At 42.7% G+C, this 17,299-nt stretch overlaps 1 protein-coding gene across 1 annotated transcript in view; it reads left to right on the top strand.

Annotated features, from left to right (window-relative positions):
• Window positions 1–16,651, top strand: part of LOC147009596 (uncharacterized) — a 69,147-nt gene extending 52,496 nt beyond the window's left edge. The window contains exons 6-8 of the mRNA XM_085860958.1: window positions 1,030–1,097; window positions 16,154–16,264; window positions 16,380–16,651. Of these exons, the coding sequence (XP_085717084.1) occupies window positions 1,030–1,097; window positions 16,154–16,264; window positions 16,380–16,593 (393 nt within the window). The 3' untranslated portion in view covers window positions 16,594–16,651. The remainder of the gene's footprint in view (window positions 1–1,029; window positions 1,098–16,153; window positions 16,265–16,379) is intronic.
• Window positions 16,652–17,299: the final 648 nt, after the last annotated feature.

Raw genomic sequence — 17,299 nt, 5'->3', positions numbered from 1 at the left:
AGTACGTATAATGGTATATTAATGTGGGCCAGGTATATATGTCGACTTCGCGCCTTCAGAGTGCCTAGTTGTATTTTTTGGGTTTGACTATTCCATTATTCCACATTTTAGTTCGATGTCATCTTTAGATTGTACTTTGGTCGAAGCTTGCAGGAGATGGACAGCAATTGTTGCTGGGTTGTTGGAAAATTGTGTGGCTGCATCCTTGAGTGTATTTGTATTGAAGAATAAATGAAAATATTTGTGGTATTTATTCAGTCAGAATAAAATTGAGTCGTGCAAGTTGAGTCTTTGGTGATAGAGTCCACATTTTCAACTTGATAATGAGAATTTATCAAAAAGGACGACACACACTGTGAACCATGGCACACATTATGCATACTGTTTGACGAAGAGATAATTGACTAATGTTGATGTCTGATTCCGAAGAAGATTCAAAATCCAAAGACAATGCATATATGAGGTTTCCCCTCCCCTCCACCCCCCCCCCAAATAGTGCAGACAGATTTTTTTTTCTGAAAATACAGAATTGATGCATTATATGATAATATGAGTTCCCTTAAAAGGGAATTCAACGCAGGAGGAGGCATTATGTCCATCAAGGCCATGCAATGGTGGCAACGTCTGGTCATTGTCCGTGTTCTATCCTTTGCAAATGCTGAACATCAAGGATGGAAGCAGCACGTACTATTTCAAAGGACTTTTGGATAACTCGACCGGGGTGTGTACCGTCGACCTCCCAGACTCAGAGCGGACGCTTTAACCATTATGCTACCTAGTCTGTTAAAGTTCATGTTCACATGTTATGAACCATGTGATGTGCTCAGATTTTATATCATTTAGTTTTTAAGTTAATTTTTTTTTTAATGAGATTTTAAAAATATTCAATTCTTCATCACTTCTTAAAGTCATGTTTGATTTTGACATCGGTAAAAATGATCTTGTGTTTGCTATTAAATTAGTAAGACTGTTAAGGGTAAACATAACAAGTCAGACAGTCGAGGACGTGCATTGCTGTACATTTTGTAGATTTGTAAGGAAGGCAAGCAATTGGAAACTGTGGATGGACAAGTCGACTCGTTTTCTAATTGGATGAGGTGAGTTCATTCACTTCCGTGTTTCCTTCAGTAATGTCACAAAAGCATCCCCTCTCCTGACTGTGTGTTCATGCCAAAAAGTTTTCATGCAGTGGAGTCCTGCGGGAAATGGCTTATCAAGCTCTGGGAACTGGATTTCAGAACAAACTTTAATATCACTTTATATATATCGTGAATAACCGTCTTGGAAAAAGTGATAAATATGGGAGATTTTGTGGCTTTTCTTTGTTTTCTGAAGTGTAACTATGTGATTGAGATTTTTAATTTTCATATCTGATTTGTGAGCATGTATTTTATCCAAATGTCCAAATTGAAATACAAAATTGATTTTGAAAAAAATGTAAAACATTGTGGATCAAGTGTGTGTGTGTGTGTGTGTGTGTGTGTGTGTGTGTGTGTGTGTGTGTGTGTGTGTGTGTGTGTGTGTGTGTGTGTGTGTGTGTGTGTGTGTGTGTTTGTGTGTGTTTGTGTTTGTGTGTGTGTGTATATATATATGTATATATTAGGGTGTTCCAAAAAAATGAAAGTTTGATTTTTGCTGCTCCCTGCTTTTGCCTTTGTTCCAATACCCCATAAGAACTTATAGGTCAAAAATGAACAAAATTCCATGATATTTAGGGGTTCCTCAAGTTAGCACAATTTTGGTTCATATTTACAAAATACACGTAATTTGCACAATGTAATATACTATTCAAATGAAAATATCAAACAACCATATTAATTGTGAAGTGTGCTGCGTTGTGCACATTCGACGGCAAGTTGTCAGTTACAGTTTGGCAAATTTCAACAATATTGCGCCAACTTGAGGAACCCCTAAACATCCTCCAATCTGCTTCATATTTGGTGTGTATGTTTCTACTGTCAAATGGAACAAATGCACACCCAGGGAGCATGAATATTCATACTTTTATTTTTTACCCCCTATCATGAAGCACCCTAGTATATATACATCCAAAACATGTAAAAAATCTTTTAGGTGGCAATTCCAAAATGTATGAACCAAATTTGTTATGCACAACATTCCATCATGTAAAGCAGTGGTTCTAAAACTTTTTTTGACTATCGCCCCCTTCTGCCCTGTTGGACCGGCCCAATGACCCCTTGTCCTATCGTTCGTGGTCAGACACCCAGTGGGCAATAGGATAGTTTGAATTTCTGTAGATAGGAAGCAAAAATAACAGAAGCCAAATATTTTCTGAATATTATTTTACTTTACTTTTCCTTTACTTTCTATTTTATCTTGCACTACCTACAATGTTTCAGCAGAACAGGTCCAGGTGAGGCAAACTGGGAATCTGTTATCACATGCCCAAATACCGTTAGTGTGAAGGGTGGGCCTGGTGACTCGCTGTGAAATTACAAACGTCTGGCTCTATCTCAGTGAGGAAGAGACGCAGATCGCCCCTCTTGGTAATGTCAAGGCGGTTTCGATACTTGGTCAGCAGCACCATCACTGTGCTGAACCCTCTTTCAACGAGGTATGATGTAGGGAACGCCATCAGCAGCAGTTCTGCCTCTGTCCACATTGCGGGGTATTCGCCCCACTCCAGAATCCATAATTTGCCGTATTCATGCTGCGAGAATCTTGCCTTCGCCTCATCATCATTCCACAAGTTGATAATTTTGTCCTGTAATTCACGCTTCACATCTCGAATGTCACATTTGAATGGGTTGCTCACCCATGCTGGCACCGACAGTTCTAGCATGTCTCTGAAACGCTGCTCCATATCTCCACAAATCTTCTCAAGGTGATTGCAATAAACGAGCAGCTCTTCATCAGAAACAGCAGTTTCCTTTGCCAACCGGGGAAAGTGGTACATATCTCTGCGGCCGAGGGTTCCCCTGTGCAGAGTCGCCTTGGTTACGAACGCGCTGATCACTTTCTTTGCTTTAATCAGCGTCATATGGTCACCCTGGAGTTGTTTGTTGACATCATTCAGTATACTGAATATGTCCGTGAGGTAAGCCACATCATGCTCAATCACATTCACTTTCTCCGATAACTCTGTATCAATTTCCGACAGAAACTTGACCACTGTCGAGAAGAGGGCATGGAAACGGGTCAACCAAGTGCCCTTGGACAACCATCGAACTTCGGTATGCAACAAGAGCCTCTCGAATGGTTCATCTTTCTCCTGGCAAAGCTGACGAAACAGCCGATCATGCAGAGACGACACCTTGATTTTATTCACTGCTTTAGGCCCGGTCACACCTTGACGTTTTAGCCAGCGATGGCAACGTATTAAAATGTATCTAAAACGCTGGCTTACGTTGAACTTTTGATGTTTTTTTTTTTTAAAGATTCGGACGTATTCATAGCGACTTGGTCTTATGTATAACGCATTGGTAACGGACACAGAACGTTTCGTTGTGTTATAGATAACTTATACCAATGAATGCTGAACCTGTTGTCGGCCTACACAACCGATGCCCAACGATAGTCTAACTTAGGCATAGCGCGTTGCACGCATTAAAAGGCTGACGCACAACGATTCGAATCATAACTGCCGTAGAAATGGAAATGTCAACATCGCGGTCACACCTTGGCGATCTTGCCAGCGTATGCCGACCGAAGAAAAATGTGTCTAAAACGTTGGGGCACGTCAAATACGGTATGAGTAAGTTTGGTAGACGTGAGTAGAACGCTAAAGTACGCTATCATACGTCGTAGTAAGTAGATTACGTCAAGAAATTTTAAACATGTTCAAAATTTTACGACGTACTCGGCGTATGACACATGTTCCGCATGCGATGGGGATAAGTTTTACACACTATATGCGGACGCTTACACACGCCCACAAAGGCTACTTATAAGCTACTCATAAGTCGGAACACGTCACCGTAATGTCTTTTTTACGCGAAACTTATTTCTAACTTATGTTTGACGTGCTTTGAACCAATTCTTTACGTAAACCCAACACACATCGACGTATGTAGACGTATTCCAATGACGTCTTCCGGTCGACAAAAAAAAAAAAAAATGAACGTGTTTCTTAGCTTACAACTGCCATATAAAGACGTGTTCCCAGCGGTTTTGGGAATTGGTATATAAAAATGCTGCTCATAAAAGGGGAACCCAACAGTGTTTTCGAGTCCTTTTTGAGTCGATGTCCATGTCAGCAGTAACAGTATCAGTATCAGTAGTAGTTTGTTCATGTTGGCAGTAGTAGGTGAGTGTGAGGGGGAGGGTGTGGGTTATGATGCATCCTCCTTGCGTCCGCGTGTCCACGGGTAGGAGACATCTTTGCACCATTGTTCGAAGTTCTTCGCGGCTCATTTTTTTATGGGGCTTTTTCAACAATGAGCTATGGCTTGTTTTTACGATTTAGGTCTATTCATAACGGGTTGGACAAATTCACAATGAACTAATAATTTTCATAGAGCGTTTGATAACTTAAGATACAGTATACCAACGAATAATTATCGTGTTGCCGGCGTTCACAAACTATGCCCAACGAGAGCCTAACTTATCCATATCGTGCGGCAGTTTATCTTTGCCGGTGACGTGGGGTTTGCTATTCATAGGCTGCCACTCAACGATTTAAATGGCTGCATCTCCACTATTGAAAGTAGACGCTTGCGCTCAACAATTGGATTTTTTTTAAACTCAACGAATTTTAAACGGTACCACTCAGCTATTTCATTGTTTACAATGAACAATTTAAATTGCTGTCACTCGCCTTTGTTTTTTGACGCTGGCGCTTGGAAATTTTAATCGTTTCTATTGAACGTGCTAAATTGCTCAAACCCCACTATTGAAAGTAGACGCTTGCGCTCAACAATTGCATTTTTTTTTTACACTCAACGACTTTTAAACGGTACCACTCAACTATTTTCATTGTTTACAATGAACTATTTAAATGCCTGTCACTCGCCTTTGTTTTTTGACGCTGGGGTTTGGAAATTTGAAGCGTTTCTTCTGAACGTGTTAAAACGCTCAAACTCGACTATTTTAAATAGACGCTGCCGATGGACAATTGGAATCATAGCCAAACTAGACATCGAAGTGTGAACATCCTCGTCATGCCGAAGAAAAGTTTGAAGAATGCTGCAAATAAGTGTCCTGGCCGTGGCCGTGGACGCTGACGCAAGGACGATCCATTATACTGACGTCTTTCAGCCTATGAGTAACTTAAAAGTAACGTCTGTCGACGTGTGGCATCGAACGCGTAACGTGCCAACAACACGTTAATCGCAGGTTAGAAATAAGTTTCGGGTACGCTAAACATTACCTCGGCGTGTCTCAACTTATGATTAACTTACAAGTAGCATGTGTTGACGTCTGTCAACAATCGCAGACCGTGCATACAACTTGTGGCCAGCGTAGCGGAACGTGTGAGTCATACGCCGGCATACGTCGTGAAATTTCAAGCATGAAAAAATTTGAGGACAACCAAAAAGTACAACGTTTAAAGCCAGCGTACAACGGCGTATGGCAGTGTTTTTCAGCGTGCTCTCAATGTTATCAAAACTTACCCATAACGTATTCAACGTGTGCCAGCGTTTTAGAAAAAAAATTCAAAAATCGGCATACGTTGGCTAAAACGTCAAGGTGTGACCGGGCCTTTTGATTACTATTTGGAGTGATGTATGAAATCTGGTGATGAGAGCTTTTGCTACAAGATGCTGGCGGTGCACGACACAGTGAATGGCGAACACGGGCGGTACCTGGTTCTTCAGAAGCGCAATAAAACCACGCTGGCGGCCAACCATCGCTGGTGCCCCGTCCGTCGCGCAAGCGAGAATGTTCTGCATTGGTTTGTTCTTATCAGTCAAGTACTTCTCGAACGTTTGGAAGATGGAAGAACCCTTCGTATCGGTCTGGAGAGAGCGTGCAAACAACAATTCTTCCACCATTTCCTGATCACGGATGAAGCGAACGTAGCAGAGTAACCGAGCTTCACTGTCACGCAAAGTGGACTCATCCAGCTGGATGGCGAAGTGCGTGCTTCTCAGCTCACAACACAGCTTATCTTCTACATCTGATGACATTTCATCAATCCTCCTGGCCACGGAATCATTGCTGAGCGCAATCGACGAGAGAACTGGATACGGATCCTGGCCCATAACAGTTTTTATCACTTCCCCAACAGCCGGTTTGATCAACTGTTCGCCGATTGAATACAGTTTTCCAGATCTGTTGATGAGCAATGACAGCTTATACGATGCTTCCAGTCCTTTATCCATGAGCTTTTGGCTGGCTTTGAACATCGTCGTTACCGTGGATCGCTTCTCAAATTTCTTTAAGCGATTGGAAATAGCTGACCTCTGCGCGAGCCTTATCACTGTGCTTTTTACTCAGGTGCTCGCTCAGTCGAGATGGTTTCATTGCTTCATTGGACAGCGTGATACCACACAACAAACACATCGGTAACTGCGTGTTCATCAGGGATGGAATGAATCCTTACTTGATGTATTCAACGGAATACTGACGACACTTTGTCTTTGAGGCCGACATCTTGAAGCCGACCGGACGTGAAGCTTTTTTGAATAACGAAATCAATACGCCAAGATGTCGAATGACTAACACCAGTAATAAGGCCAAACAATAATTATATTTTTCTGGTCAATGGTCAGCGCGCATCGATTTTCACCCTGCGCGTCAAAAAATATTTTCTTCACATTTCCAACGGTAGCTACAACAGCGCGCACCTAAAACACAATGCCGCGCCGCCTCAGTACTCACGCCTCACTGGGAATTGCGCTGCCGGATTATAACACATGTATATGGTATTCACACCATGTGTGTATTAAAAAAAAAACACTGATTTGCATTGTTGGTAAACAAGTCTGTAATATGCTTGAAGAACTTAATGATTTTCAGAATAAATACATTTTAAAATGTGTTCATTATTTACAAAAAGGCCTACCTGTCCCATTGCCTGTCTTTAATTTCTCTCTGGACGGCGCCACAGCAAAAGAGGAGGACCACAACGGGCATTGTATGGCCAATTTGCCGAATGGTGCTGGGTAATCTGTTCAGACTGCAGGAAGCCCAATGAGCGCTCCTAATCGCCAGTGTCCCCTAAATCATTGCCAGTGCCCCCCTACCACTCGTGGAGTCTGGAGCGCCCCCCTGAAAGTTCCCAGCGCCCACTGGGGGGTGGTAGGGACCACTTTGAGAACCACTAATGTAAAGCACTTAATGGGTCATATTTTCAAATGACCAAATTGGTATTTCCAGAGCAACTTTTGTTTATTTGGATTTCGTAAGTATTGTGCTTTGCACGACGTGTGTGTGTGTGTGTGTGTGTGTGTGTGTGTGTGTGTGTGTGTGTGTGTGTGTGTGTGTGTGTGTGTGTGTGTGTGTGTGTGTGTGTGTGTGTGTGTGTGTGTGTGTGTGTGTGTGTGTGTGTGTGTGTGTGTGTGGTAGGGGGCACTATATATATATATATATATATATATATATATATATATATATATATATATATATATATATATATATATATATATATATATATATATATATATATTGTTACGGCTGTGGAAATTCACAGAACACCATATAGGTCCTTAGTTCAGTCATATCACTAAGTCCGTGTTCAGTTAGATTTCCCCACCGTTGTTTAATGGGAATTATTTGTGTAGGCAGGGCTGTGATCTTTGAGTTAGCCGTTATTCTTTGCTATCTTTATTTTGGACCAACCACACCACCAACCACCTTTTCCACAAGCGCTCAACCATACCACCCTCACGACCACCACACAACGCCAACCACGCCATTACAACAACCACGATCACCTCAACCACCAACCACACCACCAACCACCTTTTCCACAAGCGCCCAACCACGCCACCATTACAACAACCACGATCACTTCAACTACCAACCACACCACCAATCATCATCTCCACAACCACGCTACAACCCTCTCCGCATCAAAAACTGTCTCTGCCATGGAGAAAGAAGAAGGCGTTCCGATAACGCACGGATTTTTCCTCTTACTTTCCCACGCTTCGGGACTGGGGAGGGGCGAGTGGTGAGAGAATAAAGAAGAGCGACCGGGAATGACTGCTGCGAAAAAACCCGACCTACGAGGAAAACGCCCCCTTCTGGAAGTTTCCCGCAGGAGCTGGAAGGAGGGCGGGGCAGGAAGCTTAGGGGGATAAAGGCCCGTGCTGGAAGAGCGAAGGGGTCTGTCGAGCGGCTGTAGAGCTGTCTTGGTCTATGAGTTGGTTATTGGTTCGGGTCAGTGGAGGTCTCGGTCTGGGTGGAGCAGTGAGTCGGTGGAGGTCTCGGAAGTGTGGAATTGTGGGCAGCCGCGTTCGAGCCTGGAGTCCCCGCAGTCGGTGAGGAGCTTGAGAGGGTCCACCGAGGGTCGCCCAACCAAGTCACCACGAGGGTCAAGGTAACCTGCGGCGGCCTCTTGGAGTTCCTTCGGTCAACCAAGTTCCTTGAACATAAAAGCCTACGGGTCCATTCTGACTCCCTTGCCTTTGAGGGGGTCTTTCTTTGCTTTTATTTGTGTGGATGTTGTGGCGCCATGTCCCGCAAGTAGAACTGTGTAAGTGCTTGTAAATAATAATAATACACAGTTGTAGTTCTTCTTGTTGTGCTTTTCTTTGCCGTGCATAAATGTATACGTGCATGCCTGCATACGTGTTATTATAAATAAATGTCCTTGTGTGAATGTTAACCCGTTCTTTGTGTCCTCTTTCCCCATCGAACCACCGTATTGCTCTCAGAATAAAGCGGGCTTTTTAATAGCCGATAAAAGAATTGGGTCCAGCGAGGTCTCACGATAATAAACCACTCGGTTATTACAGAACAGAACGAACCACTGAAGCGGTTCATGTCCGAGCAGGCCTCGCTGAGGTACGGTCTCTCGGTTGGCTGCCCGTGCGAATACTTAGGTATATCGATTAATTCGGCGATTGACCCTGTCGCGCGCAGGTAGCACATTGACTAGGCCATGGTGTGCGCATTGGAGCACACCCGTGACTGGTTTTCAGCGTTGTTCCGGAAAGTCGCGACTGAATTGTCCGTCCGGTGGGCGAGAAGGCCGCCATTGGCTAAAGCGGCTGTTCGCACGCTGGGCGGGCGGCAAATTCGTAACTAATATATATATATATATATATATATATATATATATATATATATATATATATATATGTATCTGTGTATTTATGTATCTGTGTATTTATGTATCTGTGTATATGTGTGTGTGTACACATATATATATATATATATATATATATATATATATATATATATATATATATATATATATATATATATATATGATGACGAATTGGATGTGGGAGTCCCCTCCCCCCTGGACGGGGAGTGAATAATTGATCGGCGCGATCCGACTGTGGGCAGTTGGGGTTTGCTGGCCGGATAGTCTCGGATCGCCTCGCCTTGCCTGCTGGCGCTCACTGCCTTGTCCGCCCTCGTGCTGGGTGGCGTCCGTCCTTCATCTTCCGTCCCTGGTACTTGGAGTGGCATCGTTGTTGTGGGTTCGCATCCCGCCGATCGAGAACGTCGAAGACCACACAAGGTGGACTGGTCCAAGCCAGCTCTGGTATCCAGCTCACCCTTCCTCGAGCTGGAAGCCTTCAATAAAGACCCGACAGGTTCCATTTCTGGGTATCTGTGTGTGTGTGTGTGTGTCCGTGTGCCCCGTCTTTAAGTAGAATTGTTAAGTGCTTTGTGTTGTACATTATTTGCCTTGCTGATTCGGATAACTCTTCCCTTACGTGCTCCCCTCATCCCCCGACTATTGTTAATAAATTTCCCTCTTGTTGAATGTCCCAGCTCGTCCTTGTCCTTTCTATCATTGGTTTGCCGCGCTGCGAACCGGGAATTAGGAGGCCTCATTGCTGCCGTAATCGTGCAATTGGCCCGGCAGGATTCTGGTACTTTTCGCTCGGCGTACGACTCGGATCCGGCTCGGTAACGGCCTGGATTGTGCAGATCCTGCCGAGGATGAATTTCCCCAGTAGTTTGGACGACGTGGTAATTTATGTATATTGAAATTGGCAATTGACCCTATCCCACGTGATCGACCGTGGACGCCAATAACTCAACCGCGTGACCTCGGGTCCTCCCGTCTATGGGTTAATCGGGTTACCTAATTAATCACGTGATTTAATTACCGGGAAAACACGCCCTCGGTACACCTTGTCCAAACCGGATCACTCTACCGGATCGGATGCAGCCGAGCGACACTGCCAAGAACGTACCGGCTAAAAGGAACAGATCGTTGGGAACATAGTCCCGGCTAAACTTGGATTTGGACCATGCTGGATCAATGGAAGAAAAGATAAAAATGAGCAGGGAACATTCCTAATAATAATAACTTATTTACAAGCAGGTGAGGAAAGATATGTGGCACAGTGAAGATTTATTGGGGTGTGTTGTGCAGGGATAGAAAGAAGCGTGTGGTGCGACAATAAACAGGCAACTTACAAAAGGGGACACCAAACAGACTTGACGCGAAAATAATAACAACAATGATAATAATCTTCTCCAGTCTTACTGCAGCAGACAGGTGCCAGCGCGCGCACACACACACACACACACACACACACACACACACACACACACACACACACACACACACACACACACACACACACACACACACACACGCTCACACACAGACACAGAACCCAATGAAGAGGGAGTTATGCACCCAGGTTGGGGGGTGGGTGATGCTATGATCTCAGTACCTGTGCACCCAATGGCACGATGTGCCACCAATACTTTTCGGGGGGGGGGGGGATGCTCCGGGGTGCGCGTTGCCTCTGGACCAATCCACACGTGTGGAGACTGTGCTCTTTAAGGAGGAGCTTGAGTGGAGAAGGGGTGGAGTCCAGAGGGCAAGGGTGGAGCAGTGGGTGGGATCAGGTAGGCGGGTGGGGTCGACGTGGTGTTGGCAGAGTTGAAGAGCAGGAAAACACAGACAGTCTGGGCCAGAGGGACTGCCCCGACCTTTATAGGGCCCACAGCTCGGAGGGAGGGGCCATGCCAAATCCAAACGTCATCAGCCGAATTGGGCGCTCTGATTGTCCCCGACCCCTCACGTGGCCCACCAGCTTGAGCCGGAAACCGCCTCACTTCGTTTCCGGCAAAGCCATCCCAAACAGCGGCAATATTGCGCTCCGAACCCACAAGATGACATGAATCGCCCACACCAAAATTGGCACGTGAATCATCCTGCAAAAACCCCCGGGTGACCGGTCGAGGGTCCTGCATGCCTGCTCGGGCGTTCGACCAGCGTCGATCAATGCGTTCGTTCCACGCGCAACAATGTGGCCCGCTCTGTACATTCCCTGGCTCATTCGCAGCCTTGCTGGCTGCAGAGACGAGAAGCCATTCATCATCCGTGGAGAATCCACCGCTGCCAGCAAGGACCGAAGGTACATCGCCATGGATAAATCCATGCACGTTTCACGAGTGGCGTACGTGTCTGCTTACGAGCACATTCCATACAGTGCGCGCGGTTCCGCCATTACGCACGTGGCCAACCATCGCGTTCACGCAACTCCGCTGGCGTTTGCGCGCTGCGAACACCAATATGTGTCGGGTATTGAGGTTAAAAAGAGAACAATCCGCTTCTACCCGCACAATCGTACCCTGCCCAACATGGCGTGGAGTCTGCTTTATTGGCCTCTGTACGTGTTTCGTGCAGCGTGGGCGTCATGCTGGCCGTGTTTCCCATCCCGTGAAAAACACCATTGGTGCAGCCTCTTAAGATGTATTTATTTGCATGCCTTTCTAATGCAAGCGGCAATTCTCCGCAGACCAGCAGAAGGTCGAGCCGACAGTCCAGCACCAACTTGCACACCACATGACTCACTGCAGTTTCCCCACCGCGGCGCCGCATGCGCTGGCCTCCAAGGCGCACGTGGCTGATTTACCTCAGGAATAATCAGAAAAGAAGAAGAGTGGGGATGAAATGAAGGAAAAAATGATTGAAGCAACCCGAACGATTAGATCATTGCAACACACTCCCTTGTTGTCACGCTAAACAAAAGGAAGGGGACTATCTACACGTATAATAATGGAATAACTGTCTTGGGACACTATCTGTTGTATGCATGCGGTTCCGAGAACCACAACAATATATATATATATATATATATATATATATATATATATATATATATATATATATATATATATATATATATATATATATATATATATATATATATATATATATATATATATATATGCAGTGCTCCCTCACCTATCGCGGTAAATGCGTTCCAGAACCACCCGCGATCGGTGAAAATCCGCGAAGTAGAAACCACATATTTAATTATTTAAATATATTTAAACACATTTAAAACGTATTTTAAACCATTATACAGCATCCACACACTCTTATTAACCTTCCCCACACACATTTAATCAGTTATTTTAAAAAAAAATTCAAAACTTTTCATCGGAAATGCGACTTCATGGGGCTGCAAAGCCTAAGACCAAAAATAATTTTTTAAATACTATATTGTACTATAAAATATAAAAAAACGTATTATGGGTACTGACCTATGAAGATATGACGATGATGATGATAGCTGTGCAGTACTGATGACGATGAAGATGACGATGATGAGATGAATGTAGTACTGCACAGCCAAGAAGAGCATTAAATCTCTTCCACTGGAGGCGACTTCTACTCTTCTACTTCTACTTGAAAACCCGTGATGTAGTGAAGCTGCGAAAAGTGAACCGCGATATAGCGAGGGAGCAATGTATATATATATATATATATATATATATATATATATATATATATATATATATATATATATATATATATATATATATATATATATATATATATATATATATATACACACATATATATATACAGTCGACTAGGCGTAAGTCGTCACCATCGGGACCGAGAAAAAAGTGACGACTTAGAAATGTGACGACTTACGCGTATGCGAACATTCATGATGACTGTGGGGTGAAGGATGAAGTCGCGCGTGGACACATATGTGTGAGAGCCGGCTATTGTACCAAAAGGAAAACACAATCCTCAGGGCATAGGTGGGGGTGAGTTGGTGAGTTGGAAAGTGATCAAGCAAAGATGGAATTCATGAATCAGTTTATCAAAAGTAAAGATAATGAACAACTCTGTAAGACAACTCGTATACCATCGGTGATGGTATGGGGACAAATTACATGACACACAGTCATCGTGGTGATGATTACCACTCAATGCCTATGTGTAAGTGAGTGCGGTAATGTACAAAACAAGCCAAGATAAAACCATGATCGGACTTCAACACTAAGCTCGATCGATCCTTTACTTCTTCGCGAAGTAATCCGTTCTGTTTGAATGCCTCAAACTCTTGGGCATCTGGTGCATGAGAAAGGATTCAAACCGGTCATTGTATTCCATGATGTTGGCTGGGAAATCCTCCACCGAAAGACAGTATCGGCCGAATATTTGGCCGAATCGGCCGAAACCGAATATTTGGCTGAGCCGACATTTGCCGAAACCAGATGATGAGAACGTCATCGACATCTTCAAAGGACACACATTTCACGCATTTCACACTTCCCACCAGCCTCACGATCTTCTCCACTTGTCCAAACATCGTGCCCTTATTCTTCAAGATATCGTTCAATGTCTGCCGTTTGATGTCGAACTTCTCAGCTATGTCTGTTTTCTTCATCAGTGGATTTGCCTCACAAAACTGGATAATGTCGTATTTTCCTTGGTAGGTTTTAGTTGTAAGCTTACGCTTAGTTGCCATTGTCCTGCCTGCAGTGCGATCAACGTGTGTACGCAGTTATAAATAGCCTATCACTGGTGGTGTACACCAATGAGCGAGCATCACGATTCCATGAAATCGGGCTTCTCACGAGGCAGCAGTTCTGTGTGACGAGTTAGGAGTGGTATTTTACTTGAGTTTCCATTACGTGGGAATGGACAACATCTGACGACTTAGACGAAGTGACGACTTAGAGACGACGACTTACAGAGGGATGACCCTTTATTCAAAGGGATTTAACATGAGATAAATTCGGGACTTTTTGACGCTGTCGACTTTGGCGAAGTGACGAGTTACACGCTGCCGACATACACCTAGTCTACTGTATATATGTATATATATATATATATATATGTGCCTGTATGTATGTATATATATATATATATATATATATATATATATATATATATATATATATATATATATATATATATATATATATATATATATACGTGCCTGTATGTATGTATATATATATATATATATATATATATGTATATTTTTATTTATATATATATATATATATATTTATATATATATATATATATATATATATATATATATCTATATGTGTACCTATATGTGTATATCTTTATATACAGGGTGAGTCAGAAGTAGCGCCCGATTTCTGTCAGTTTATTATTTGCCATTTGTATTACAGTGTACAAGAAGGTAGAAATAAATGAATTGCTTCAAATTTCTCGACAATCAATCGTATGTTTCTTCCCTGAGGTGGGTTAATATCGAATTCCTGTGCCAAACGGCGTGCCACCATCGTTGGTTGTTCATTACATTTGTCGTAATGTTTTACGGCCACAATGCGTTGATTCATTGAAAGGTAATTCATGGTTCAATTTGGTGCAAATACAGTTACTTTCCAAACTTGCAGCAATAACCTGCAAAACAACATCAAAAATAAATAAATTATGAAAATTAATAATCTGCAAGACAATTATTAACAACATGACCTCCCAGAAAGAATCTGACAGCCGAAAAAAACAGAAATCGGGTGCTACTTTTGACTCACCCTGTATGTGTATATACATATATATATATATATATATATATATATATATATATATATATATATATATATATATATATATATATATTTAATCACTAACAATCGTTCTGCTTTTGAGCGTAATGCCATTTTCCATAAGGTAAAGATGTACCATGTGTCACAGTCCACATCATCACTTTACATTGAATTCTCATTTCTACAAATACACACTCCAAAAATTGAGGTGAGATATCTACAAACTCGTCGGAGATGGGTGCCCTGCTGGTTCTGTTAATACCAGCAGAGTACCCAGACTCCGGGTGAGTGGAGATTGCATATTACTTGCTTAAAAAAAGTTTAGTTTGTTTATTACAATTAGACTATTGCGGTATAATTTACAAAAGATGCTTTGTTAGCATCTTGCTATCACACTCCTAACCCTTAAACGGTGACAAAAACTTTGTTGTATGTGCACAGCTTCTCACCCGTTTATATAGCAATTTACGAAGAGAGATACATAGCCAATTAGTTGTGCACTTCCTAAGTTTTGATTCACTGTCTTTTATACATTTCTTTTGTTCATTGTGCCATATATAAGAGGTTACCTAACCAATTCACTGAAATGACTCCGCATTGGCCTTGTGTACGTCAGGTTTTAGTTTGTGTGTTCCAATGATAGCAATATGTTGGAAAATAAAAGAGGGGACAAATTTTCATGAGAGCAAGTAATGGATTTCGTTGAAGTATAATCAAGGTTCACCAAGGTGTAATTAAAGGTAGGAGAAGTGACGTGGGTACGAACAAGAAAAAGCAGCTCGCATGGGAAGATAATTTGAATAGGATGGCCCATTTCGCAGAGTGCCCAAAATCATCTGCCAGTGGCCTCGGAGTTCTCTGAAGAAAGATGAGGATTAAGACGAAGGCAAAGGCACTGGCTTGTGAAATGAAACTCGACATGCAAAAAAAACAGGAGGTGGGGAGGCTGCGATCGTTGAACTGGGCAAATAAATTGTTGCGCAATTGACTATCATAGCTGGAGACTTAGATCAAGTATTTGATGATGTGGATGATGATGCTTTCATGGAAGCTGGTAGTCTGAAGCAAGCTGACGATATTCATATGATTCCATCGACCAGCACAGCTGATTCTCACTTGAGGTAATTATATTATTGTTTTCTTTATAATCAAATCATCTTGTGAAAATACAATAATCAATTTCCTTTTTTTTAAATCCATGCACATTCTTTCTAATAAATTGAAATATTGACACACTGTATATTCAAAAATAGATGAACCTTTTTTTGTATTATAGCGTCGTTGAGGAGGAAGACGGAGTTCTTCTGGAAGAGCTTGAAGGAGAAAAAGATGGTGATGGCAATTTAACGCAGAATGTTCACGCAAACCAAACAGGCAAATCCAAAAGGTAATTAATGATTGGCTTTCTTGTTTAGAAAATTTTAACAGGCAACACCACTTTATATGCGATATGTAATTGGCTCTACTTCGTCCGCTCTCACGTGAATGTGCTTTTATTCCAGGAAAGGCAAGAAATCGTTGCCATCTCCAGCTCAGCAGGCAAACCCGGTACTGCCAAAGACTACTGAAGCATTATTTTGTCTGAAAGAAGAACACGAAGCTCAGATGAAACTGATTGCTTTGCAGCAAGAAGCTGCAAAATGTAAACGAAGGGCTTATGAAGCCAAAATAGAGTATTACACAGAAAAACGAAAACGGCTTTTCTATAAGCTATGAAATTATTTGATTATTGAATAAAATATCAATCCCAAGCTAAACACATGATACGTTGTACTTACTGATTGAAGTGTTCCATAATGGACCAAAGCTGAGCAGTTGACGTTCTTTCATTTACTTTAGCAAAGCGTTTGACACTGTACCGCACGAGTGCCTCATACTGAAGCTTGAGGGGCTGGGATTGGGCAACCGTTTCTCTCCTGGCATCTTGATTTCCTTACGGGACGTGAAAAACGGGTCTCCTTAAACTGTACCCTGTCACAATGGAAGGAGGTACTAAGTGGAGTACCACAGGGTTCGGTGCTTAGCCCTGTATTATTCCTTGTCTACATTGATGATATTGTAGACAATTTACAATCTAAGGCCCTGTTATTTGCAGACGATATGAAAATTTGGGGTCACACTCTTGAGGGTATGACCATTCAATGGTACATGAAGATCTTTCCCTTCTTAAAAAGTGGGCCGTCAAGTGGCAAATGCGGCTGAATCCTGCAAAATGCAATGTAATACACATCGGGTGCCTAAGCTCCACTATGGACCGAATGGTGTTGAGCTGCAGGTTGTGACAGAGATTGGCAATCTGGCAATCTGCATTCAGGCATCGCATTAGTTTACAACGCAATGCATCAGCGCTGCAAACAAAGCGCTGCTAACACACAACGCACAGCAAGGGGGGCATGAGACAAGAGGGGTGGGAGTGGGAAGC

Source organism: Eptatretus burgeri, chromosome 17, assembly GCF_056783735.1.
Source record: "Eptatretus burgeri isolate ZD-2024b chromosome 17, Ebu_testis_v1, whole genome shotgun sequence".
Lineage (NCBI taxonomy): Eukaryota > Metazoa > Chordata > Myxini > Myxiniformes > Myxinidae > Eptatretus > Eptatretus burgeri.
This window is presented reverse-complemented; position numbering and strand designations above follow the sequence as displayed.